This window comes from Anomaloglossus baeobatrachus, chromosome 2, assembly GCF_048569485.1.
Source record: "Anomaloglossus baeobatrachus isolate aAnoBae1 chromosome 2, aAnoBae1.hap1, whole genome shotgun sequence".
Taxonomy (NCBI): Eukaryota; Metazoa; Chordata; class Amphibia; order Anura; family Aromobatidae; genus Anomaloglossus; species Anomaloglossus baeobatrachus.
This window is the reverse complement of record NC_134354.1, coordinates 435,436,356-435,462,726: the sequence shown is the minus strand read 5'-3', so window position 1 is coordinate 435,462,726 and position 26,371 is coordinate 435,436,356. Positions and strand designations below refer to the sequence as shown.

The following is a 26,371-nucleotide window of genomic DNA, read 5'->3' as shown; positions in this document are numbered from 1 at the left end:
AAACTGCGACCAATCCTGAACTAATGCGTCCGCCGCCAGAGCTCTGTGATCTTGAGACCGGGCCATGAATGCCGGGACTTTCTTGTTGTGCCGTGACGCCATGAGATCGACGTCCGGCATTCCCCAGCGGCGACAGATCTCTCGAAACACGTCTGGGTGAAGAGACCATTCCCCCGCTTCCATGCCCTGTCGACTGAGAAAATCTGCTTCTCGGTTTTCTACGCCCGGGATGTGAACTGCGGAGATGGTGGAAGCTGTGGCTTCCACCCACTGCAGAATCCGTCGGACTTCCTGGAAGGCTTGACGACTGCGAGTGCCGCCTTGGTGGTTGATGTATGCGACGGCAGTGGCGTTGTCCGACTGGATCCGGATCTGCCTGCCCTCCAGCCACCGATGAAAGGCCAATAGGGCTAGATACACTGCCCTTATCTCCAGAATATTGATCTGAAGGGATGACTCTATCGGAGTCCAGGTTCCCTGAGCCCTGTGGTGAAGAAAAACCGCCCCCCACCCTGACAGGCTCGCGTCCGTGGTGACCACAGCCCAGGTGGGGGGTAGGAAGGATTTTCCCTGCGACAGAGAGCTGGGAAGGAGCCACCACTGAAGTGACGTCTTGGTTGCAAGGGAAAGAGAGACATTCCTGTCGAGGGAATTCGACCTCCTGTCCCATTTGCGGAGAATGTCCCACTGGAGTGGCCGCAGATGGAATTGCGCGAAGGGCACTGCCTCCATTGCTGCCACCATCTTCCCCAGGAAGTGCATGAGGCGCCTCAAGGGGTGTGACTGACCCCGAAGAAGAGATTGCACCCCTGCCTGCAGCGAAGGCTGTTTGTCCAGCGGTAGCATGACTACTGCTGACTGAGTATGAAACTCCATCCCAGGGTACGTCAGTGATTGGGTCGGTGTCAACTTGGATTTTGGGAAGTTGATGATCCACCCGAACTGCTGGAGAGTCGCCAGAGCGACGGAAAGGCTGTTTTGCCACGCCATCTGAGAGGGTGCCCTGACCAGAAGATCGTCTAAGTAGGGAATCACCGAGTGGCCCTGAGAATGCAGGACCGCCACAACAGATGGCATGACCTTGGTGAACACCCTTGGGGCTGTCGCCAGTCCGAAAGGCAATGCCACGAACTGAAGGTGTTCGTCCCCGATGGCGAAACGCAGGAAGCGTTGATGCTCGGGCCATCGGTCTTGGACATGTGGCCACCAGGCGTCGCAAAAGCGGGAGAGCCTGCCACCGACCGAGGATGCGGTTCGGGGATGCCGAAAGTCATGAGGATGCCGCCTTGGAGGCAGTGCCTCCGGCGGTTTTTTGGGGGCGTGACTTAGACCGCCACGCATAAGAGTTCCTCTGGCCCTTCTCTGGCCTGTTGGACGAGGAGGATTGGGACTTGGCTGAGGGCCTAAAGGACCGAAACCTCGGTTGTATTTTCCGTTGCTGAGGTCTCTTCGGTTTGGACTGGGGTAAGGACGAGTCCTTTCCCTTGGATTCCTTAATAATTTCATCCAATCGTTCGCCAAACAATCGGTCGCCAGAAAACGGCAAACCGGTTAAGAACTTCTTGGAAGCAGAGTCTGCCTTCCATTCGCGTAGCCACATGGCCCTGCGGACTGCCACCGAATTAGCGGATGCTACCGCTGTACGGCTAGCAGAGTCCAGGACGGCGTTCATGGCGTAGGACGAAAAAGCCGACACCTGAGAAGTCAAAGACGCAACTTGCGGAGCAGAGGTACGTGTGACCGCATTAATCTCAGACAGACAAGCTGAGATAGCTTGGAGTGCCCACACGGCTGCAAAGGCCGGGGCAAAAGACGCGCCTGTGGCTTCATAGATGGATTTCACCAGGAGCTCTATCTGCCTGTCAGTGGCATCCTTGAGCGATGAGCCATCTGCAACTGATACTACAGATCTAGCCGCCAGTCTAGAGACTGGAGGATCCACGTTGGGACATTGAGCCCAACCCTTAACTACGTCAGAGGGGAAGGGGTAACATGTGTCATTAAGGCGCTTAGTAAGGCGCTTGTCCGGAAATGCTCTGTGCTTCCGGACAGCATCTCTGAAGTTAGAGTGATCGAAAAACGCACTCCGTGTACGTTTGGGAAATCTAAACTGGTGTTTCTCCTGCTGCGAAGCCGACTCCTCTATAGGTGGAGTTGGGGGAGAAAGATCTAGCACCTGGTTGATGGACGCTATAAGGTCATTTACTATGGCGTCCCCTTCAGGTGTATCAAGATTGAGAGCAACGTCAGGGTCAGAGCCCTGAGCTGCGACGTCCGCCTCATCCTCCAGATAGTCCTCAAGCTGAGACCCCGAGCAGCGTGAGGAAGTCGGGGAAGATTCCCAGCGAGCCCGCTTAGCCGTTCTGGGACTGTGGTCCGTGCCGGAGTCCTCCACGTGAGACCTAGGGGCCACCCCGGGAGCACGCTGCGGCGCAGACCGAGAGGGGCCTGGAGGCAATGATCCAACAGTGCCCGGGGCCTGTGTAAGGACCGGTCTGGACTGCAAGGCTTCTAGTAGCTTGGCAGACCATTTGTCCATAGACTGAGCCATGGATTGTGAAAGCGACTCAGAGTTTCTCAGCAAAAACTGCAAACTCTGTCCCTGCCGCCTGGACAGGGGAAGCAGGAGGGTCTGCCTGAGCAGAGGGGCCCACTAGTGACCGAGGCTCCGGCTGAGCAAGTGCAACAGGGGTCGAGCATTGCTCACAGTGAGGGTAGGTGGAACCCGCAGGTAACATAGCCCCACAAGAGGTACAGGTTGCAAAAAAACCCTTTGCCTTAGCGCCCTTGCTCCTTGTGGACGACATGCTGTTGTCTCCTAGGAGAGTGATCACTGAGGGTATATAGCCAAAAGCAAAAACAACCCGGCCGAACAGAGAAAATATATACAAATATATATATATATACTCCGGCACCCTAGGGGGACCAGCACCGGGTGACCGGTGTGGCTTACCGACCGCCCAAAGCGGTGTGTGTCCACCAGATTCCCTGCCTTAGGTCTCCCAGAGCTGCAAAGCTCGTTCCTGAAATCCTCCACCGGCAGAATGTGTTGTAAAAATGGCTGCCGGAGCTCTCAGGGGAGGAGGGAGCCGTGGGCGGCGACTAGTAAAGTGCGGGAATCTGGGGCCCCACAGTGATCAGTGAGGGGGGGGAGGAAACCTAAAGTATGCTCCAGCCCTCACTGCCGACGTCAGGTCGACAGTCCCGCCCTTACCCCTGACTGGCAGGCCCGGGGGCGGGAGTTATGGTACTAGGCCGCAATGAAGCCGGGGACTAAATTTAATACCGCGGCCGACAAACAGGCGCGGTCGGCGCGGAAGTCCCGGTCTTCACAAACCAGCAGCTGCTGCAGCGTCTGTGAAACAAGCGCTCCATGCACCGTCCCCATGGGGACACAGAGTACCTTTAGATGCAGGGCCCTGTCCCTGAGGATACATAGACTCCTGTCCGGCAGATTCCCACAGGGGCTGCGGAGGGAGCACGGTCCCAGTGAATGGATGACCGGTTAGGATCCCACTTCTCCCAGAGCCTCTAAGGGATGGTGAAGGAAAACGGCATGTGGCTCCAGCCTCTGTACCCGCAATGGGTACCTCAACCTTAACAGCACCGCCGACTTAGTGGGGTGAGAAGGGAGCATGCCGGGGGCCCTGTGGGGGCCCTCTTTTCTTCCAACCGATAAAATCAGCAGCTGCTGCTGACTAAAATGGGATGCATGAGTGGATGTGTGCCTCCTTCCACACAAAGCATAAAACTGAGGAGCCCGTGATGCACGGGAGGGTGTATAGGCAGAGGGGAGGGGTTACACTTTTTAAAGTGTAATACTTTGTGTGGCCTCCGGAGGCAGAAGCTATACACCCAATTGTCTGGGTCTCCCAATGGAGCGACAAAGAAACACCTGTATATTGGCATGTGTAGGATACACAATGAATTACTGTATTGAGGTCGTTCCTATAGTTTCCTGTGAAACAGACTTTTTGATTTTCTAATGCCTGCTCACATCAGCGGTATTTTGTAGCAGAGCCGGATCCAGTATAAATGTGTTTCAGCTCAATTCACCTCCAATGGAGTCGCGGCGGGATGCGATCACATGCATCACACGCTTGCCACTATTACATTGGAGGTGAATTGAGCTGAAATGCATTTGTACCAGATCTGGCCCTGTGACAAAATACCGCTGATGTGAGCGGCGCCTAAAATGACCAAATCCTCTGGACTAGGATTGTGCTGCTCACTTTAAAGGCTGATTAAATTAGATAACCATTTTAGTGAGTCTGAGAACTGTCTATTGGCGTCCCATAAAAGATGTATACTAATATATATTTTCAACTTCTTCCCACCCATGTCTATGCATTTAGGATATGTAAGTTCCATAGTCATGGTTTTGCTTTGATAATTTACAGTGCACACAGGGAAGCAATCCTCCAAAGAGAAAAGGAAAAATGAAGTTTCACATGTATGAAGGCTATGCTCCTAGGCTTTATGTTATAATAGATGGGACAGTCGGGAAGAAAATGGCAACACAAAAACATCTCAACATTGATATTGCAACACCAAGGAGAAAAGTTTTCCTTGGACCATGTTTTCATTGCCCCAGTAGCCGCTTTGCAACATATTAACGTCAGGAAGCATGTTGGATAATGCTACAGTAAGCATGGCCTTTTGCGTGACCTAAACAAGCTACCATGGCCTGCAGATTTTCTGGACTTGTCTCACACCAAGCACATCTAAAGGCCGCTTTACACACTGCGATATCGGTACCCATATCGCCAGCGTGCGTACCCGCCCCCATCGGTTGTGCGACACTGGCAAATCTCTACCCGTGTCGCACAACATCGCCCGGACCCGTCACACTACTTACCTTCCCTGCGACGTCGCTGTGACTGGCGAACCGCCTCCTTTCGAAGGGGGCGGTTCGTTCAGCGACGTCACAGCAGCGTCACTGAACCGCCGCCCAATAGAAGCGGAGATGAGCAGGACGAACATCCCGCCCACCTCCTTCCTTCCGCATTGTGGCCTGGAGGCAGGTAAGGAGAGCTTCCTCGTTCTTGCGGGGTCACACGAAGCGATGTGTGCTGCCGCAGGAACCAGGAACAACTTCGTTACTGCTGCAGTAACAATATTTGAGAATGGACCCCCATGTCACCGATGAGCGATTTTGCACAATTTTGCGACGATGCAAAATCGCTCATAGGTGACACACGCAACGGCATCGCTAAAGCGACCGGATGTGCGTCACAAATTCCGTGACCCCAACGAGATAACTTGAGCGATGTCGTAGCGTGTAAAGCCCGCTTAAGACATCATTGAGTGGCAATTGCAAAGGCAGCTGCCAGTAGCGGAATTAATATATTACGCGCCCAGGTGAATTCAGCATGGCAGAACATTCCTCAGATAACTTAATAATGTCAATGATATCAGCCAAGGGGGGGTAAGTTTGTGTATTTCTACAATACTGAACAAATTGAGAGGTTTTCAAAATTTGTTTTCATTTTTAAATCATTTCCATATCATTGACATGTTTATCCATCTTGAGAATTCCATAATTCCATGAATTTTCCTTCATGGTGTTGCAATTTAAAAAAATATATTTTTTTAACTTTAAGATTTTCTTACTTTAATTATCTATTCAAAAGTTCTTCATTAAAGGAACCCTAGAAACATGAGCTGCTGGAAATGGGCAATAATAACAAAGCTTAGAGTAGCAGTTACCCATCAGACTGGCACAGTTTGCCAGTATCTATTATCCACCAGAATTTATCCTGGGAATATGGCTTACAATATGGTGGCAAGAATTGCACATATAAAAAGCTGTTATTCTCCAGTCAGCAATTGTGGATGTGACTATGCATATCTGTAATAAATGGTATTTAGTTTTTGCTCCAATTCAAGAGGACCTTTCACCAAATTTTTTAAGTTGAACTGGACACATGATGTAATAGTGACTAAAAAGCAGAATATATTTTTATTATTTTTATTTTGCCTCTCTGATGTAGAGATATTAGCAATTTGGCACCTTATGAGTTAACTTTAGTTATTGGGAATCAGTCAGCAGGTTTTTGTTGTATAATCTGATAGCATCATAACATAAGGCAAGAAAACCTGATTCAAGCGAAGTATCACTTACTGGACTGTTTGATGTAGTTTACGTAGAATACTTGTCAAATGTAGGAAAGCTAAGGATTAAACTGTATATAATCACAGCCCTGACTGGCAGCTTCCGGTGTACACTTTCCAATGGGAGCAAGCTGCTACTCAGTGGTGGGGTTACACAGAACAGGTGACCTATTCTGCACATGAGCTGTAGTTAGTGTTAATGTCCAGCTGATAAAATGCTGATAGCATTGAAACTACAGCACAGCCCAATAAGTGACATATTGCTAGATTCCGGCTTTCCTGCCCTATATTATACTGCTCTCAGATTAAAAGATCAAAAACCTACTGAGAGATTCCCTTTAAAACACTGATATCAGCCTTGTGTCACTTATTAGGCTGTGTGCTGTTGTTTACATATACTGCCCGGACTACATGGTTTGTGAGCAGTTGGCCAACCACACCCCCTCCTCTGCTATGCAGCTCAGTGTCAAAAGATAATGTACACACTAAGCCGTGGTGTGGGAGGGGTTAGCTTTCTGAGCTTTTCTACATCTACGAACTCTGTTACAACTTCATTCAGTAAACAAAGTGATACGTCATTGGAATCAATGTCTCTTTTCCTACATTATGCTACTGTCAAATAAGATAGCAAGAACCTGGTGACATAATCCCTTTAAGTACAAGTCAGTGTTAAATAGCTGCCCCTTTTAATTTGTACATAGTTTTCCCAGCTTGACAATTCTGTGCTGTGTAATTTCTTCAGTGCTTATTTAGGCTTCACAGTGTGGCCGGCAGGACCTGTGGTCATGTGACCCTGATGACATCATCACTGGTCCTTCTGCACTTCTATGTTGCTGTCTGCTTATGACTGGTCAGCCTCATACAGGAGGAAGAAGTACATGCCAACCATGAAAATTATGTAATAACACCCACTTATATTTGATTAATATCTCTCTAATAGAGAGGCACAATTAACAACAGATCTTTTACTCCACTCTGCAGCCATTATTACTTGGTGTGACAAGTCCAACATGAAAAGTTTAGTGAAAGGTCTAGCATGGTCTATCCTTTAACAAGACAAGACTATGCAGCAATTATTTTGCACACTGACTTCACTGATAAGCGTGTTCTCTGTATACAGTCTATTGCACATGAAGACAGTACACAAACATAAAAAAGGTAATCTGAAGGTATCCTCCGAGTCACTGAGTTCATGGCCACAAAATGTCAGCAATTATTTCCTGCAGTAATTAATGGATCATTATGGGTGCTGTCCTGAGATTTCAAGAAACCTTTTCCAAATTCAGCAGCTTGTCCTCTGGCTGCGTCTGATATCGCAGATAATCTAATGGGGCAGAGCTGCAATAGCAGAAACTGAACAATCCATGAATAGAAGAGGCACAAGTTGTGGGGAAAAATTATTAAAGATAAAATCACTTACTTTCCAGTTTTACCATCCCATAATTTAATAGATTTGTCAAAGGAGGCACTGGCAACGATTCTAGTGTCTGGAGAAAACAGAACTTCATTGATGAGAGCCTGGTGTCCTGTCATCCTCTGTAAAGGCTTCTTATCTTCAGCTGGAGCCCAGAGGAATAATGTGAAGTCATCGGAGCCAGACACGAGCCTCTCAGGATCTTTTCCCTGTTTGAGACCACAAACTGATATAAAAAATATTCCATGCTAGCAAGTGTCTAGTGAGATACTATACCACACCGGTTTGTTAAAACTGCAGAAAACAATTCATTATACATTGAACCAACCCAGAGGCGCAAAGTCACATGTCTAGAGGAGCAACAAAGGCGGCTCAGGGGAGAGTGGAGGTCATATTCCAGAATGGACCAAACAGAAGGGAATTTTGTTACTTACCGTAAATTCCTTTTCTTCTAGCTCTTATTGGGAGACCCAGACGATTGGGGTATAGCTACTGCCCTCCGGAGGCCACACAAAGCACTACACTAAAAAGTGCAAGGCCCCTCCCCTTCTGGCTATACCCCCCCGTGGTGTCACGGGTTCTCCAGTTTTAGTGCCAAAGCAAGAAGGAGGAAAGCCAATAACTGGTTTAAACAAATTAACTCCGAGTAACATCGGAGAACTGAAAAACCGTTCAACATGAACAACATGTGTACCCGCAAACAACAAAAAAATCCCGAAGGACAACAGGGCGGGTGCTGGGTCTCCCAATAAGAGCTAGAAGAAAAGGAATTTACGGTAAGTAACAAAATTCCCTTCTTCTTCAGCGCTCTATTGGGAGACCCAGACGATTGGGACGTCCAAAAGCTGTCCCTGGGTGGGTAAATAAATACCTCATGTTAGAGCTGCAAGACAGCCCTCCCCTACGGGGAAATCACTGCCGCCTGCAGGACTCTTCTACCTAAGCTGGCATCCGCCGAAGCATAGGTATGCACCTGAGAATGTTTGGTGAAAAATGTGCAGACTCAACCAGGTAGCTGCCTGGCACACCTGTTGAGCCGAAGCCTGGTGTCGTAGTGCCCAGGACGCACCCACGGCTCTGGTTGAATGGGCTTTCAGCCCTGAAAGAACCGGAAGCCCTGCAGAACGGTAGGCTTCCAGAATTGGTTCTGTGATCCATCGAGCCAGGGTGGCTTTAGAAGCCTGCAACCTCTTGCGCGTACCAGCGACAAGGACAAAAAAAGTGCATCGGAACGGCGTATGGGCGCCGTGCGGGAAATGTAGATTCTGAGTGCTCTCACCAGATCTAGCAAACGTAAATCATTCTCATACCGGTGAACCGGATGAGTGCAAAAGTACGGTAAGGAGATATCCTGATTAAGATGAAACGAGGATACGACCTTAGGGAGAAACTCCGGAATGGGGCGCAGCACTACCTTGTCCTGGTGAAACACCAGGAAGGGAGCCTTGGATGACAGAGCTGCCAGCTCAGACACTCGCCGAAGCGATGTGAACGCAACGAGAAACGCCACCTTCTGTGACAGGCGAGAAAAAAGAAACTTCCTTCAGAGGCTCGAAAGGCGGCTTCTGGAGAGCAACTAGAACCCTGTTCAGATCCCATGGATCTAACGGCCGCTTGTACGGGGGTACGATATGACAAACCCCCTGCGGGAACGTGCACACCCTAGAAAGACGTGCTAGACGCTTCTGAAAAAAACACGGATAGTGCTGAGACTTGCCCTTTGAGGGAGTCGAGCGACAAGCCCTTTTCTAACTCCTATTGTAGGAAGGAAAGAAAAGTAGGCAATGCAAATGGCCAGGGAGACACTCCCTGAGTAGAGCACCAGATTAAGAAAATCTTCCACGTTCTGTGGTAGATCTTAGCAGACGTGGGCTTCCTAGCCTGTCTCATGGTGGCAACGACCCCTTGGGATAATCCTGAAGACGCTAGGATCCAGGACACAAAGGCCACCCAGTCAGGTTCAGGGCCGCAGAATTCCGATGGAGAAAACGGCCCTTGGGACAGTAAGTCTGGTCGGTCTGGTAGTGACCACGGTCGGCCGACCGTGAGATGCCACAGATCCGGGTACCACGATCTCCTCGGCCAGTCTGGTGCGACGAGTATGACGCGGCTGCAATCGGATCTGATTTTTTGCGCAGTACTCTGGGCAAGAGTGCCAGAGGTGGAAACACATATGTGAGCCGGAACTGCGACCAATCTTGCACTAAGGCGTCTGCCGCCAGAGCTCTGTGATCGCGCGATCGTGCCATAAATGCCGGGACCTTGTTGGTGTGCCGAGACGCCATTAGGTCGACGTCCGGCACCCCCCAGCGGCAACAGATTTCCTGAAACACGTCCGAGTGAAGGGACCATTCCCCCGCGTCCATACCCTGGCGACTGAGGAAGTCTGCTTCCCAGAATTCTACGCCCGGGATGAGAACTGCGGATATGGTGGATGCTGTGTCCTCCACCCACATGAGGATTCGCCTGACTTCCTGGAAGGCTTGCTGACTGCGCGTCCCTTCTTGGTGGTTGATGTATGCCACCGCTGTGGAGATGTCCGACTGGATTCGGATCTGCTCTCTTTCTAGCCACTTCTGGAAGGCTAATGGGGTAAGATACCCTGCCCCGATTTCCAGAACATCGATCTGAGGGGTGGACTCCTGCTGAGTCCACGTCCCCTGAGCCATGTGGCGGAGACAAACTGCTCCCCACCCTGACAGACTCGTATCTGTCGTGACCACTGCCCAGGATGGGGGCTATGACAATGAGGTGGGAATAAGCCACTATAGCAGAGAGTCCTCGGCCGTCTGGGAAAGGGAGACTTCCCTGTCCAGGGAGGTTGACTGCCCGTCCCATTGGCGGAGAATGTCCCATTGCCGTTGGCGCAGATGAAACTGCGCAAAGAGAACTGCCTCGATGGCTGCCACCATCTTCCTTAGGAAGTGCATGAGGCGCCTTAAGGGGTGCGACTGGCCTTGAAGGAGAGACTGCACCTCTGTCAGCAGTGAACGCTGCTTGTTCAGCGGAAGCTTCACTCTTGCTGATAGAGTATGAAACTCCATGCCGAGATACGTTAGTGATTGAGTCGGAGACAGATTTGACCTTGCCAAATTGATGATCCACCCGAAAGTCTGGAGAGTCTCCAGCGTAACATTCAGGCTGCGTTGGCATGCCTCGAGGGAGGGTGCTTTGACGAGTAGATCGTCCAAGTACGGGATCACCGGGTGTCCCTGAAAGTGCAAGACTGCTACCACTGCTGCCATGACCTTGGTGAACACCCGTGGGGCTGTCGCCAGACTGAATGGCAGAGCTACGAACTGAAGATGTTCGTCTCCTATCACAAAACGTAGAAAACGTTGGTGCTCCGTAGCAATTGGCACGTGGAGATAGGCATCTTTGATGTCTGTTGAGGCAAGGAAGTCTCCTCGAGACATTGAGGTAATGACGGATCGGAGGGATCCCATCCGGAACCGCCTGGCGTTCGCATGCTCGTTGAGCAGTGTCAGGACCAGAACGGGACGGAAGGAACCGTCCTTTTTTGGAGCCACAAAGAGATTGGAGTACAAACCCTCGCCCTCGTTCCTGAGGGGGGACAGGGATCACCACTCCTTCTGCTCTTAGAGCATCCACCGCCTGCAGCAGGGAAATGGAGTCGGAGGACGAGAACAGAACCCTGTCCTGTGCACGTGAGCACAATGTCCGTCACCCACCGGTCTGTGACCTGTGGCAGCTAAATGTCGCCAAAGGCGGGGGAGTCTGCCATCAACCGCGGATGCGGAGAGAGAGAGAGAGAGCTGAGAGTCCTGAGGAGACCGCCTTGGTAGCGGTTCCTCCGACTGCCTTCCTTGGGCGTGATTGAGCCCGGCCGGAATCTGAGCCCGTCTGAGGTTTTGTAGCCCTTTTGCACGAGGACAATTGGGACCTGCCGGAGCTTGGGAAGGACCGAAACCTCGACTGTACTTTTAGGACAGTATTAACAGGGTAAGTCGCAGTGCAGACATTGCGGGGTTACGGACGCCTCTGCGGTACAGATGTCCCTGTGCTCAAGGCCAGCTGCGCAAGAACAGCTGAAAAGGTTAGGTTGCCTATACGGCTGTGGATGCCGGAGCAACCGACACGCCGATAGCTTCCTAGACAGATTTCAACCAGAGTCCATCTGTCTGTGACTGGCATCTTTAAGTGAAGCCCCATCTCCAGTGCAACTATGGCTCTAGATGCAAGCCTGGAGATTGGAGAATCCACCTTTGGACCCTGGGTCCAGCGCTGACCACGTCAGGGGAAAAGGGATAACGTGTATCCTAAAAACGTTTGGAGAAGACGCTTATCTGGTAAGCGTGGTGTTCCTGGACTGCTTCTCTGAAGTCAGCGTGGCCAGAAAAATACTCAATATCTGTGTGAGATACTGAAAAGGGACTTCTCCTGTTCGTCTCCTATCTCCACTGGGGGAGCTGAGGGAGAAAGATCCAACCTTCCATTGATGGACGGTATAGGACATTCCGTATGGCGTTACCACCCGGTGTATCCGTATCGATAGCGATGTCAGTAACAAAGCCCTGAAGAGCTGCCTTTTGGTCAAGTAGATTGCCCATGGCCTGTCTGGACTGCAAGTCTCTATATTATGACTACTCCGTCCCTGTCCATGGACAGGGTTGACAGGTGGTTTCTTTGGCCACAACTAGTAGAGACCCCGGCAGACGAAGTGCTAGAGACCCCCGCAGACGACGTGCTACAGGGGAGCATGCACACAATGGGACGGTGTCATGAACAGCATCCCATGTAGTAAAAACAGCACTGAAAATCTGTGTTGCTTTTTTGCCGCTGCCGACTAGCTATCTAGAAGTATATAGCCAAGATTGGTGACCGTACAGTGCAATGTATAGCATACAGGCATAAAGTACAAATGACCACTGCAGCACAAGCAATACAAGCAGCATAGAAGCCTGTGCCCTGGCACCCCTGCTCTTCTGCTGCTGTATACTAGTCATCTAGGGGAATATAGCCAAGAGTGACCCTACAGTGCAATGTATAGCATACAAGCACAAGTACAAATGAACACTGCCGCACATGCAATACAAGCAGCATAGAAGCCTGTGCCCTGGCACCCCAGCTCTTCTGCTGCTGTAGACTAGTCCTCTAGGGGAATATGGCCCAGAAGAGTGACCATACAGTGCAATGTATAGCATACAAGCACAAGTACAAATGCACACTGCAGCCCATGCAATACAAGCAGCATAGAAAAAAACCTGTGCCCCAGCACCCTTGGTTTTCTGCTGCTGTAGTCTAGCCATTCCAGGAGAATATAGCTAAGACTAGCGACTGTACAGTGCAATGTATAGCACATAAGCATAAACACAAATGAACACCTCAGTCGTGCAATACAAGCAGCCTAGAAAGCCTGTGCCTTAGCACACCTGCTTTCCTGCTGCTGATGTGTCGCTCCCCAAGCGGGCATATAGCGACCTATGCAGTTAAAATACACATGTACACACTGCAGTATATATTGGGGTCAGCACTATGTGTGCCGCTTACCGCCCGCCTATAAGCGGGTGTATGATCGCCACCGTCCTGCCTGGTTGCTGAAAGTCCGAGCTCGGACTGCAGTAATGGCTGCCGGCTTCTTCCCCAGCTCATGTGAGGAGGGGCGGGCCGTGGGCGTGCCCCCAAGGCAGAGCGGGAATCCGGCGTCCGACAGTGTGCAGTGAGAGGGCTGGAGCATGTAAATAAGGCTCCAGCCCTCGGCGCTGCTGATTGCTCAGCGCCTGTCCCCTTCCCTGAGTGACAGGGAGGGGGCGGGAACGAAGCGGCACTAGGCCGCAGAAGCCGGGGACTGGATTTATAAGCGCCGCCGCCGTAAAAGCGCGGTCGGCGCCCAGTCCCCGGCGAACTACAAGTCCCAGCCGCGCCGCCGCTCCCGGAGCGTCCGGCGCGGTAGTTCCCAAAACACAAAGTCACTCAGCAAGGCTGCAGTGACTGTAACCCATTACTGTCCCCGGCGCACTAGCACACCCAGCAAGTCTGGAGTGTGCTGTGCCTGTGTGTACGGGGACACAGAGTACCTGTTAATGGTGCAGGGCCATGTCCCTGAACGGTACTCCAGCTCCGTATCCAGCAGGTTCAAATGGGTCTGTGGATGGAGCCCGGCGTCAGAGGTTTGAGGCCGGCAGGATCCCACTTCACCCAGAGCCCCTCAGGGGGATGGGGAAGGAAAACAGCATGTGGGCTCCAGCCGCCGTACCAGCAATAGGTACCTCAACCTTACAACACCATCAACGGGTGAGAAGGGAGCATGCTGGGGGCCCTATATGGGCCCTCTTTTCTTCCATCCGAAATAGTCAGCAGCTACTGCTGACTAAAATCTGTGGAGCTATGCGTGGATGTCTGACCTCCTTCGCACAAAGCTTGAAAACTGGAGAACCCGTGACACCACGGGGGGGTATAGCCAGAAGGGGAGGGGCCTTGCACTTTTTAGTGTAGTGCTTTGTGTGGCCTCCGGAGGGCAGTAGCTATACCCCAATCGTCTGGGTCTCCCAATAGAGCGCTGAAGAAAACTGAGTTCTCGTAGGAAGAAACATAACATTATAAATTGTTATCAGAGTCCTGTAATGTAAATCTTTTTTACTGCATTATTTTTACTGCCATACTAGAATATACATGATGTACTCTACTCCAATATCTACATGGTGGGTGAAACCTTTGCCATGTGTTAAGGATTTGAGCTGATCCTACATTCTGCTTACTACCAAATCCTCCATTAAAATATATCCGCACCTTAAATCTTTATTCACCATTACTCACCCGAACTTGGTTGTATCTTTGTAGAGCTTTTTCTTTCAGCTGCTCCACTAAATGGTAACAAAAATAAAGCAGATATTGGGGTTCAGGTCTCAATGGAAGTACAGAAAAGCAGTTTAAAAGGCATTCCATATTCTTCTAATATCTTCTAAAACATATTTAAAACATATTAGCTTTATTATTCACTTTCTAACACTGAACATATTGGTATGTCAAATGTCGTGTCCCAGTCTTTGATGTGGAGCTGAGCCTACATCATTCACGGCAGATAATGGCTGTGTCTGCCAAGATGGTGCTCTTGTGAAAACCAGCCTGTGGTTGGCTGTTATGATTCAGGGACCAGGGAGGATCAAATAATGCGGAATCCCAAAAAGGTAACAGAGTGGCTGGAAACTTAACGGACTGCAGACCTGATCCTGACACACAACTATCAGTAGCCGTGGGGCGTGCCTACGATGACCTGGACGCCTCGACAAAGCCGGAGAACTAAATTATCTCACAGATAGAAATATAAGAAAGCTAATCTGCCTCGTAGTCGTCCCCAAAAATAGATAGCCCCCCACATGTAAAGGCTACCGTGATATAAAAAAAAAAAACCAATACAAAGCCAGAAAGGACAGATTTCAGCAAAGGTGAGGCCCAAACTATCTTTATAGAGAAGGATAGGAAAGTGCAACTGTCTGCAGCCATAAAAACCCTAATAAATACCAGAACAACTGATATGGAAAAATCCTGAGGTACTAAACCCTCTCCCCCACTGTACCAGCACTCAGATATTACTGAGATCCAAAAAACACTAATACAGATGAGGGACTGAATAATACAAAGCATGACAAAACACAAGTCTTGCAGAATCATGGAGCGAAGTATAGACACTCCCAGCAGGGAATGATCCCATTCCACCACGAACTCCACACAGGCAAAATAGGAATCATGCATAGTATCAAAGCAGAACAACAACAAAAGGTGGTAAACAAACAGCAGAGGTACAAGGCCATTTATCTGAGGGAAGTTCTGGAAGTGAGCAGAGCTGGTTGCAGAATGTGCTTAACACATAGGAGCAATTGACCACCGGCAAGTAATAAGAGAAAGCTACTAAGATAAATAGCCCAATCTGACCCTGATTGCCAGTCCTCTGCAGGTGTGTTGCTTCCATTCCACACATCAACTGCACTGCCAGCACTGACCACAAGAGGGAGCTCCAAACTGGAAAACGTATTCACAACAGTTGGCCTTCTTAGAAGACACACATACACACACAATGTATATTGTAGCAAAGCTAGGAAGTACTGGGTTAAATCCTAGCACTGCAAGTTTTGATTACATGCACATGGCTAGCTTTGACTAAGGACTAGATCATCTGGTCATCTAAGTCTCTCACTCTGTTAGGAAGATGGAGCAGAGTGCAGTGTATGGAAACTGCTGAGTGACAAGGCTGTTTAGTATGAGCTGTGCACAGAGTGGAATACATTTCTTTGGTGCTGGAAGCTACAGGAGCTCAGGTTGAAGGGGACAATAAGACTGGAAGGACCGTACCCCTTGTTTATAGAAAGTTTGCTCCAGGGAAAACGGACTGTAAACTATTCACGATGAGCCCGCCTTGACAGACTTGTGCCTGCTGAATGAAGTGTTTGTGATTAAACAGTGCTCAAAAGGAGTCTGTATTTGGTTGTTAATCCCTGGGAGTTATATGTAATCAATAAAACGGCACGTGCTTGAACCAAACCACAATGCCTGTGTGAACGCTACCTAATGCCTACCTGAAAGTGAGAATCTCTAATAACAAATATAATATAATATATCTATATATATATATATATATCTCTATCTATCTATCTATCTATATATATCTCTATCTTTATATACATATATACATATATATATATATATATATATATATATATATATATATATATATATCTCAAAAGCATAAAGGGAACAGTTAAAACAACAAAATGGTATTTTATTGTTCCCTTTATTTTATTGACCAGTATATATACACACACACACACACGCGAATCCTTTTACTTTCACCCTATTAATAAAAAGAAAAAATAAATAAACATGGTGTGTCTTGTGTCTGTACAGTCCGGTCAAAAATTAAAATTATTTAACCAAATCGGTAGACGCAGTAAAGTAAAAAAAATAAATAATTGAAACTTGGCTGCTGCAACACTACAGAAAAAAAAAAAAACAAAAAAAAAAAAACTGCAATGAGAAGATATTATATCTACTCTGAAATAGTGTCAATAAAAATGTTGCTCGCTATGCAAAACACAAGCTCTCACACAGCTTTATCGACTGAAAAATGAGAATATTACAGGTTTTAAAAAATGGATACACAAGCAAAAAAATGTGTTAACAAATTTCCAATTTTTTCACCACCATTTAAATGGAAAAAACAAACAAACAATGCTATACAGAGTTTGGTATTGCTGTCACATAGAATCATATGGTCAGATTATTTTTATAGCAAAATGAATGTTGTAAAAACAAACCCAAAACATGATTGCAGATGTGGTTATTGTGCAATTTCACTGCACTTGGATTTTTTCCATGTACATGGAATGGTAAACTTAATTTTATATTTATATATGTGACAACATATTGTACATTGTGCAGAGAAAGTAAACTGGTAATTGAAGAAACAGAGATGGAAAAGGTTATCATAAGCAATAAAGACAATAATGAAAGCATACACTTACAGGAGCCTAGCATGTCTTGAGGATTGATGGAGGCTTCTGCTGGGTTGAAAGCCCCGGTACGGAGAACATAGTCTGTACTAAGTGCCATGGTGTTAACCCAGTGTCCATGACCTTGCAAAGTGCGGCACAGAACACCCTAAAAGAGATTTATTAATTTAGTTATGACCAGTCCATGCTTACTGTTATTTTATAAAAAGCTAAACTTACTAGGTCTGGTTTTCACATCTGACATTCATGGTCTGAGTATGGACAGCAATTTCTGAACTGGCCACAAGTATTCTGATCCAAGTGCAACAAGTGTCATACAGTGCTTGAAAAAAAGTGTTCATACCCAATGAATGTTTCCACATATTTTCAGGTTACACCCACAAACTTAAATGTATTTTATTGGGATGTTATGTGATATACGAACACAAAGTAGCAAGTATTAGTGAAATGATACGTGGTTTTCTAAATATTTTTTAAAAAATAAATCTGATATCCTTATACACTGTGTGCAGAATTATTAGGCAAGTTGTATTTTAAAGGATTTTTTTTCTTACTGAGTCCGAGCCTGTAGGAGGCAATATGAGGACTCGTGCTGTACACTGTGTGCAGAATTATTAGACAAGTTGTATTTTAGAGGATTTGTTTTATTATTGATCAACAACTGTGTTCTCGATCAACCTACAAGACTCAAATATCAAAGCTAAATATTTTTGGAAGTTGGAGTGGGTTTTTTTTTAGATTTGGATTCTTAGGAGGATATCTGTTTGTGCAGGTAACTATTACTGTGTAGAATTATTAGGCAACTTAATAAAAACCAAACATATTCCCATCTCACTTGTTTATTTTCACCAGGTAAACCAATATAACTGCACAAAATTTAGAAATAAAAACATTTCTGGCATGCAAAAACAAAACCCCACAAAATTAGTGACCAATATAGCCAACTTTCTTTATGATGACACTCAACAGCCTACCATCCATAGATTCTGTCAGTTGCTTGATCTGTTTACGATCAACATTGCGTGCAGCAGCCACCACAGACTCCCAGACACTGTTCCGAGAGGTGTACTGTTTTCCCTCCCTGTAGATCTCACATTTTATGAGGGACCACAGGTTCTCTATGGGGTTCAGATCAGGTTAACAAGTGGGCCATGTCATTATTTTTTCATCTTTTAGACCTTTACTGGCCAGCCACGCTGTGGAGTAGTTGGATGCATGTGATGGAGCATTGTCCTGCATGAAAATTATGTTTTTCTTGAACGATACCGACTTCTTCCTGTACCACTGCTTGATGAAGTTGTCTTCCAGAAACTGGCAGTAGGTCTGGGAGTTGAGCTTCACTCCATCCTCAACCAGAAAAGGTCTCACAAGTTCATCTTTGATGATACCAGCGCATATCAGTACCCCACCTCCACCTTGCTGGCGTCTAAGTTGGAGTGGAGCTCTCTGCCCTTTACTGATCGAGCCTCTGGGCCATCCATCTGGCCCATCAAGAGTCACTCTCATTTTATCAGTCCATTAAACCTTTGAAAAATTAATATTAAGATATTTGTTGGCCCAGTCTTGACGTTTTATCTTATGTTTCTTGTTCAAAGGTGGTCATTTTTCAGCCTTCCTTACCTTGGCCATGTCCCTGAGTATGGCACACCTTGTGCTTTTTGATACTCCAGTAACGTTGCAGCTCTGAAATATGGCGAAACTGGTGGTATATGGCATCTTGGCTGCTTCACTCTTGCATCCCTCTGTAAGACATCTCACAAATTTGGATTTTTTCAGAGCCCGTTAAATCTCTCTTCTGAGCCATTTTGCCAAAGGAAAGGAAGTTGCCTAATAATTAAGCTCACCTTATATAGGGTGTTGATGTCATTACACCACACCCCTCCTCATTACAGAGATGTACATCACCTGATTTACTTAACTGGTAGTTGGCTCTCAAGCCTATACAGCTTGGAGTAGGACAACATGTATAAAAATGATCATGTGATCAAAATACTCATTTGCCTAATAATTCTGCACACAGTGTATAAAATTCTGAGTGACCAATTGACTCCAAAAGTCACCTAATTAATAAACTGAATCCACCCATGTGTAATTTATTCTCAATATAACTACAACTGTTCTGTGAAGGCCTGAGAGATTTGTTGGAGAACATTAAAGAAGTTGTCCAGTTACCAAAACTGATTTTTTTTTTCTGATAAATCTTGCTAATATGTGCCCCTCAACACATCTATTATGTTTTTTCAGCAAAATTACCTTTTATTGTGCACTAGCAGCACATGCTCATTGCTGGCTCCAGCTCTGATGGGGTTAATCTCTCCTCTGACTTCCTGTGTTCAGTTCCTACAAGTCCCAGAATTCTTTGTGGCTCTAGGGCGGTGTCTAGCTTATCTAACACACCCTCCTCAGTTCTCCACCCAAAGCCTCCTCCTTGCCTCTTCCCAGTGGATGCACTGAGATCAATCACACAGAGACAGCAGCAGCTCTACACAGCCAGGGGAAGAATGTGTGTGCGCGTATATACAGTGTATGTGTATGTGTGTGTGTATATACAGTGTGTGTGTGAGTGTGTATGTGTGTGTGTGTGTATGTCATACTCACCTGTCTGCAGGGTCCCGGTGCCATGCCTGCTTCCAGCCCCTGTCTCGGTCCCGTGGATCACCTGATGCAGTCACCTGACGCATCAGCGGATCGATTCTCACAGATATTAAACATATAAAAAGACACACTTGAATAAAATGAAGCAATGGGTGGTAGACAGGCAGAACTATCATATCAACTATCACCTGCACAAATTGTTGCTACAAGAGGAGGCTAGGTTAATTATTAATTATGGGGCACAAGGCCCCCAAGGTTTAAACGATCGTGTGGATCTATCTGTGTTCCTATGATAGTTCTGCCTGTCTACCACCCATTGCTTCATTTTATTCAAGTGTGTCTTTTTACATGTTTAATATCTGTGTTCCTATGATAGTTCTGCCTGTCTATCACCCGTTGCTTCATTTTATTCAAGTGTGTTCTTTCACATGTTTAAAATTTGTTGTAAATTCATGCATGGAAATGGATACATGTATTTTATATGCATACACAAATCTCCTATTTGTTTTTATGTGGTCTGGGGCAATCTGTGAGCACTCCTTTAAAAAGGGGTGTAGCCGTAGCTCCACATGTGGACCTGTGGAAGCCCAATTTGGGCGAAACAGCTGTCGTCCATTCTTGAGGAGCCAGCTCACAGTGTGTCTCCAGCCCTCCACTCTGCACGTGTTTGAATAAAGAAATCCTTCACAGCGGATTGAGTGCGGTCTCTTTCTACTCTCACGCTACACTATGTGTCAGAGCAGAGCATGTCACTGTCTCCACTCCGCTGACCTCACAGCCCGTACACGCTGCGATGGATGCAGGGGGACACAGAACAAGTAATCGGCCGACACTGGAGTCATCTGATAACTTGGGATGAATTGAGCACTAAAATGCTCTGGTGCTCGATGGGCGAAGCCCATGCCGATTTTTTTTAAAAAAATTCATTAAAAATAAAAAAACAAAAAAATCACATTGTTTGTGGGCTCCCGCTGCATTTTCTATTGCTAAGGGTAACCAAAGCAGCTACTGGCTGCTAGCCCCCGCTGCTTGGTGTTACTTTCACTGGCAATAGAAATGCAGGGAAGCATTTTTTTTTTTTATAAAGGTTTTTCCCTGAAAACGTTTTTAAGAAAATGACGTGGGCATATTTTTGTATGCTAGCCAAGTACAGCAGGCAGCTACGGGCTGCCCCCAACCCCCAGCTGCCTAGTTGTACCCGGCTGGGAACCAAAAATAGAGAAGCCCTTTTTTTTCATGAATTTCATGAAATAATTAAAAAAAAAAAAAAAAATGATGTGGGCTTCGCCAAATTTTTGAGTCTAGCCAGGTACAACTAGGCAGCTGGGGATTGGAATCCACAGTGCAGGGTGCCCAAACTTTCTGGGCCCCCCACTGCGAATTGCAGTCCACAGCTGCCCCAGAAAATGGCGCTTTCATAGAAGCGCCATCTTCAGGCGCTGTATCCAACTCTTCCAGTGGCCCTGGTGGCAGGTGGCACGCTGGGTAATAAGGGGTTAATACCAGCTATGTTTTACCAGCTGGTATAAAGCCCGAGATTCTTAATGTCAGGCCAAGTTTAACCTGGCCATTAAGAATCTCCAACATAGGGTTTAAAAAAAAAAGACATTACACAGAGAAAAATACTTTATTAGAAATAAAAACAGTAGGGACTCCATGTTTATTACTCCCTCTCACCCCTCCACGATGGACAGATTTCTGTACTGACCATGCCAGGAGAGAGCGAGGAAAAAGAGCGAGCGGGGGGGAGGAAAAGAGAGCGAGCGGGGGGGGGGGGGGGGAGAAGAGAGCGAGCGGGGGGGGGGGAGAAGAGAGCGAGCGGGGGGGGGGGAGAAGAGAGCGAGCGGGGGGGGGAGAAGAGAGCGAGCGGGGGGGGGAGAAGAGAGCGAGCGGGGGGGGGGAGAAGAGAGCGAGCGGGGGGGAGAGAAGAGAGCGAGCGGGGGGGAGAGGAGAGAGCGAGCGGGGGGGAGAGGAGAGAGCGAGCGGGGGGGAGAGGAGAGAGCGAGCGGGGGGGAGAGAAGAGAGCGAGCGGGGGGGAGAGAAGAGAGCGAGCGGGGGGAGAAGAGAGAAGAGAGCGAGGGGGGGGGAGAAGAGAGCGAGGAGGGGGGAGAAGAGAGCGAGGGGGGGGAGAAGAGAGCGAGGGGGGGAGAAGAGAGAAGAGAGCGAGGGGGGGGGGAGAAGAGAGCGAGGGGGGGGGGAGAAGAGAGCGAGGGGGGGGAGAAGAGAGCGAGGGGGGGGAGAAGAGAGCGAGGGGGGGAGAAGAGAGCGAGGGGGGGAGAAGAGAGCGAGGGGGGGAGAAGAGAGCGAGGGGGGGAGAAGAGAGAGGGGGGAGAAGAGAGAGAGGGGGGGAGAGAGAGGGGTGGAGAGAGGGGGGGGAGGGAGAGGGGGGAGAGAGAGGGGGGGAGAGAGGGGGGGAGAGAAAGGGGGGGAGAGAGAGGGGGGAGAAGAGAGGGGAGAAGAGAGAGAGGGGAGAAGAGAGAGAGGGGGGGCAGAAGAGAGAGGGGAGAAGAGAGAGAGGGGGGAGAAGAGAGAGGGGGGGCAGAAGAGAGAGGGGGGGCAGAAGAGAGAGGGGGGGAGAAGAGAGAGGGGGGGAGAAGAGAGAGAGGGGGGGAGAAGAGAGAGAGGGGGGGAGAAGAGAGAGAGGGGGGGAGAAGAGAGAGAGGGGGGGAGAAGAGGGGGGGCCAGAGGTGCTCTGTCACCAACTGTCTCCACTCTGTGACTTGTGGTGCAGGTGACAGAGTGCAGACAGTTGGTCCCATGCAGCAGGACAGATGGCAGAGCACAGCGGTGACATGCCTGTCAGTGTCTTGCTGCTGGGAGGAGCAGATGATCACACTGCCCGACACCGGCCGCTCTCCTGACATCGCAGCAGAGCGGGCGGGTGGAGAGTGTGAGCACATACTTACGTGCAGGGGGGGGATTCAGCTGAAGAACCCCCCCCCTGTACTGCACACTGGCGCCCCGTGCCCCACCATCTGCAGGACGCTTAGCCGGCTCCACACTGGCGTCCTCCGGATCCTCCCCTCGATGCTGAGCTGTGACGTGCGGTAGTCACCGCCCACAGCCCTGTCACTCAATCTGAGTGGTGCCAGCCTCCTGTGACGTACCCGACCAGTTTGAGAGCCCGGAAATGCCGGGACGTCAGAGGATGCTGGCGGCCACAGCTCCAGGGGCTCATGTGACAGGCACTGAGCGTGCAGCATAGCGCCGCTCAGTGCCAGAAATGGAAATACAAGCCAATGGAGAAAATACCTAGAATTGTAAGTAGAACTTCTACAGAAAATAAAAAAAATGGGTGAACCACCCCTTTAAGGATAAATCAGCATCATGAGAACCAAGAAACACACCAGACAGGTTAGAAAAAAGTAAGGCATGGTTATAAAGAGAAAAATAATCCAAACGCTGAACATCTCATGGATCACTGTTCAATCCATCATCCAAAAAATGGGAGGAGTATGTCACAACTGAAAACCTACCAAAACATGGCCGTCCACCTAAGCAGAAATCCCAAGCGAGTCACTCTGGAGGAGCTAAGGAGATTCACAGTTCATGTGGGAGAATTTATGCACAGGACAACTATTAGTCGTATACTCATCAAATCTGGTCTTTATGGAAGAATGGTAAGAAAGAAAGTTTTGAAAGCAAGCGATAAGAAGACCCATTTGCAAGAAGCCATGTTGGGGCAGAGCTAGCATGTGGAAGAAGGTGGTGTTTTGGTCAGATGAGATCAAAGTAGAACTTTTTGGGCTAAATGTTAAACACTATGTGACTGAAAACTAACAATACACACCACACATAAAATACCATCAAAACTGGTGGTGGCAGCATCATGCTGTTGGAATGCTTTTCTTCAGCAGGGAAAGGGAAGCTGATCAGAGTTCATAGGCAGATGGATGAAGCTAAATACAGGGAAATCCTGGAGGAAAACCTGTTAGAGGCTGCAAAAAAATTGAGACCAGGGAGTAGGTTCAGCTTCCAGCAGGACAACGATCCTAAATATATTGACAGTGCTACAAAGGATAGTTTGGATCAAAGTAAATTCATGTTTATGAACAGCCCAGTCACAGTGCAGAGCTAAATCCTACTGAGAATCTGTGACAAGACTTGAAAATTGCTGTTCATAGATGCTCCCCATCCAATATCACTAAACTAGACCTATTATACAAAGAATAATGGGCAAAAATCTCAGCCTCCAGATGTGCAAAGCTAGAAGAGAAAAAACCCCAAAGACTGGCAGCAGTAATTGCAGTGAAAGGTGGTCCTATAAAGCATTGATACAGGCAGTCTGAATACAAATGTATGTCACAATTTTCAGATTTATATTTTTTTTAAAATATTTAGAAAACCATGTGTCAGTTCCTTTGTATTTCATAAATACTTGATACTTAGTGTTGATAAATAATATAAAATCCCAATACTATACATTAAACTCTATGGGTGTAATGTGAAAAAATATGGAAAAGTTCAAGTGGTATGTATACTTTTTCAAGGCATTGCATATGCCTATGAGGCTGTTGGGTTCTGGTCAGGAGATTAGATGGCAGTCTCTACACAAACTGTGAATGTTGGACATGTGAAACTGACATAAAAAAACTAATATAGCTTTCTCGTATAAACAATGGGAGATTAATTGTGGTAGTGTGATCATGGTTTAGAAAATTTCAAAAAAACAATTTGTGAGTCAAAAAAAGAAGGCAAAAACAACCCACATGTGACATAAGCCAATTTTTTGCTAATCGATGAACTGTATTCTACCCCCACACACAGCTTTTTCCATATTACTATGAATAGGAAAAAAGCCATCAAACAGCTATGGGTGATGAGGGAATGGATACTCTGCAGATAAACGAGACTTCCAGCATGTACAGTGTGCTGCAAATAATGAAATGTATGACAGGCCAAAACACCTCACTTACTCATAACAGGCACGTAGCTGAATTCAGAGCTAACAGCATGAGGTAGGGGACAGACTTACTATAAAGGGAACCTGCCACCAGGGTTTTCCCTTATAACCTGCAGCATTCCAGAATACTGTATATAAGAGCCCAGGCCGCTCTGTATAACATAAAAAACACCTTTATTATACTCACCTAGGGGCAGTCCGGTCCGATAGGTGCCGCTGCTCTCGGTCCAGTGCCTCTTCTATCCTGGGCAATTGCCATCCTCCTTCCCAGCCTCATGTGGATGACACGCCCTGCATCATCCACAGTGTTCTCCATTCCGCTCCTGCACATGTGCACATTGATCTGCCCAGCTGAGGGCAGAGCAAAGTATTGAATTACGCAGGAGTGAGGAAAGGTCAAAGACCGCCTGTACAAGTGCTCTACAATATTTGGTCTGCCATCAGCAGGGCAGATCAAAATGCAAATGCGCACAATGGAGGCCTGTGTGGATGACTTAAGATGCGCCATCCACACGGGACTGGGAAGGAGGGCGGAAACTGCACAAGATGGAGGAGACGCCGGACACGAGAGCAGCGATGCCCACTGGACCCGACCGTCCCATAAGTGACTATTATAAAAGTATTTTTTACGTTCTACAGTCATGGCCAAAAGTTTTGAGAATGCTACAAATATTAATTTTTACAAAGTCTACTGCTTAAGTTTTTCTAATGAATTTGCATATACTCCAGAATGTCAAAGAGTGATCAGCTTAACAGCAATTACTTGCAAAGTCAATATTGGCTAAGAAAATGAACTTTAACCCCCAAAACACATTTCAACATCATTGCATTCTTGCCTTAAAAGGAGCAGCTAACATTGTTTTAGTGATTGTTCCATTAACACAGGTGTGGGTGTTGATGAGGACAGGGCTGGCGATCAGTCATGATTAAGTAAGAATGACACCACTGGACACTTTAAAAGGAGGCTGGTGCTTGGTATCATTGTTTCTCTTCAGTTAACCATGGTTATCTCTAAAGAAACACGTGCAGCCATCATTGCTCTGCACAAAAATGGCCTAACAGGGAAGAGTATCGCAGCTAGAAAGATTGCACCTCAGTCAACAATCTATCGCATCATCAAGAACTTCAAGGAGAGAGCTTCCATTGTTGCCAAAAAGGCTCCAGGGTGCCCAAAAAGGACCAGCAAACGCCAGGACCGTATCTTAAAACTGTTTCAGCTGCGGGATCGGACTACCAGCAGTGCCGAGCTAGCTCAGCAATGGCAGCAGGCTGGTGTGAGTGCTTCTGCACGCACTGTGAGGCGGAGACTGCTTGAGCAAGGCCTGGTTTCAAGGAGGGCAGCAAAGAAGCCACTTCTCTCCAGAAAAAACATCAGGGACCGACTGATATTCTGCAAAAGGTACAGGGAGTGGACTGCTGAGGACTGAGGTAAAGTCATTTTCTCAGATTAATCCCCTTTTCGATTGTTTGGGACATCTGGAAAACAGCTTATTAGGAGAAGAAGAGGTGAGCACTAGTCTTGTCTCATGCAAACTGTTAAGCATCCTGAAACGATTCATGTGTGGGGTTGCTTCTCAGCCAAGGGAATCGGCTCACTCACAGTCTTGCCTAAAAACACAGCCATGAATAAAGAATGGTACCAGAATGTCCTCCAAGAGCAACTTCTCCCAACTGTCCAAGAGCAGTTTGGCGCCCAATAATGCCTTTTCCAGCATGATGGAGCACCTTGCCATAAAGCAAAGGTGATCACTAAATGGCTCATGGAACAAAACATAGAGATTTTGGGGCCATGGCCTGGAAACTCCCCAGATCTTAATCCCATTGAGAACTTGTGGGCAATCATCAAGAGACGGGTGGACAAACAAAAACCAACAAATT

General features: G+C 47.7%; 1 protein-coding gene across 1 annotated transcript in view; it reads right to left on the bottom strand.

Annotated features, from left to right (window-relative positions):
• NLE1 (notchless homolog 1) overlaps positions 1–26,371 on the bottom strand; it is a 53,004-nt gene that overhangs the window by 10,625 nt on the left and 16,008 nt on the right. The window contains exons 8-10 of the mRNA XM_075334178.1: positions 17,008–17,143; positions 14,306–14,352; positions 7,535–7,737 (exon numbers count right to left, since the gene is read on the bottom strand). Of these exons, the coding sequence (XP_075190293.1) occupies positions 7,535–7,737; positions 14,306–14,352; positions 17,008–17,143 (386 nt within the window). The remainder of the gene's footprint in view (positions 1–7,534; positions 7,738–14,305; positions 14,353–17,007; positions 17,144–26,371) is intronic.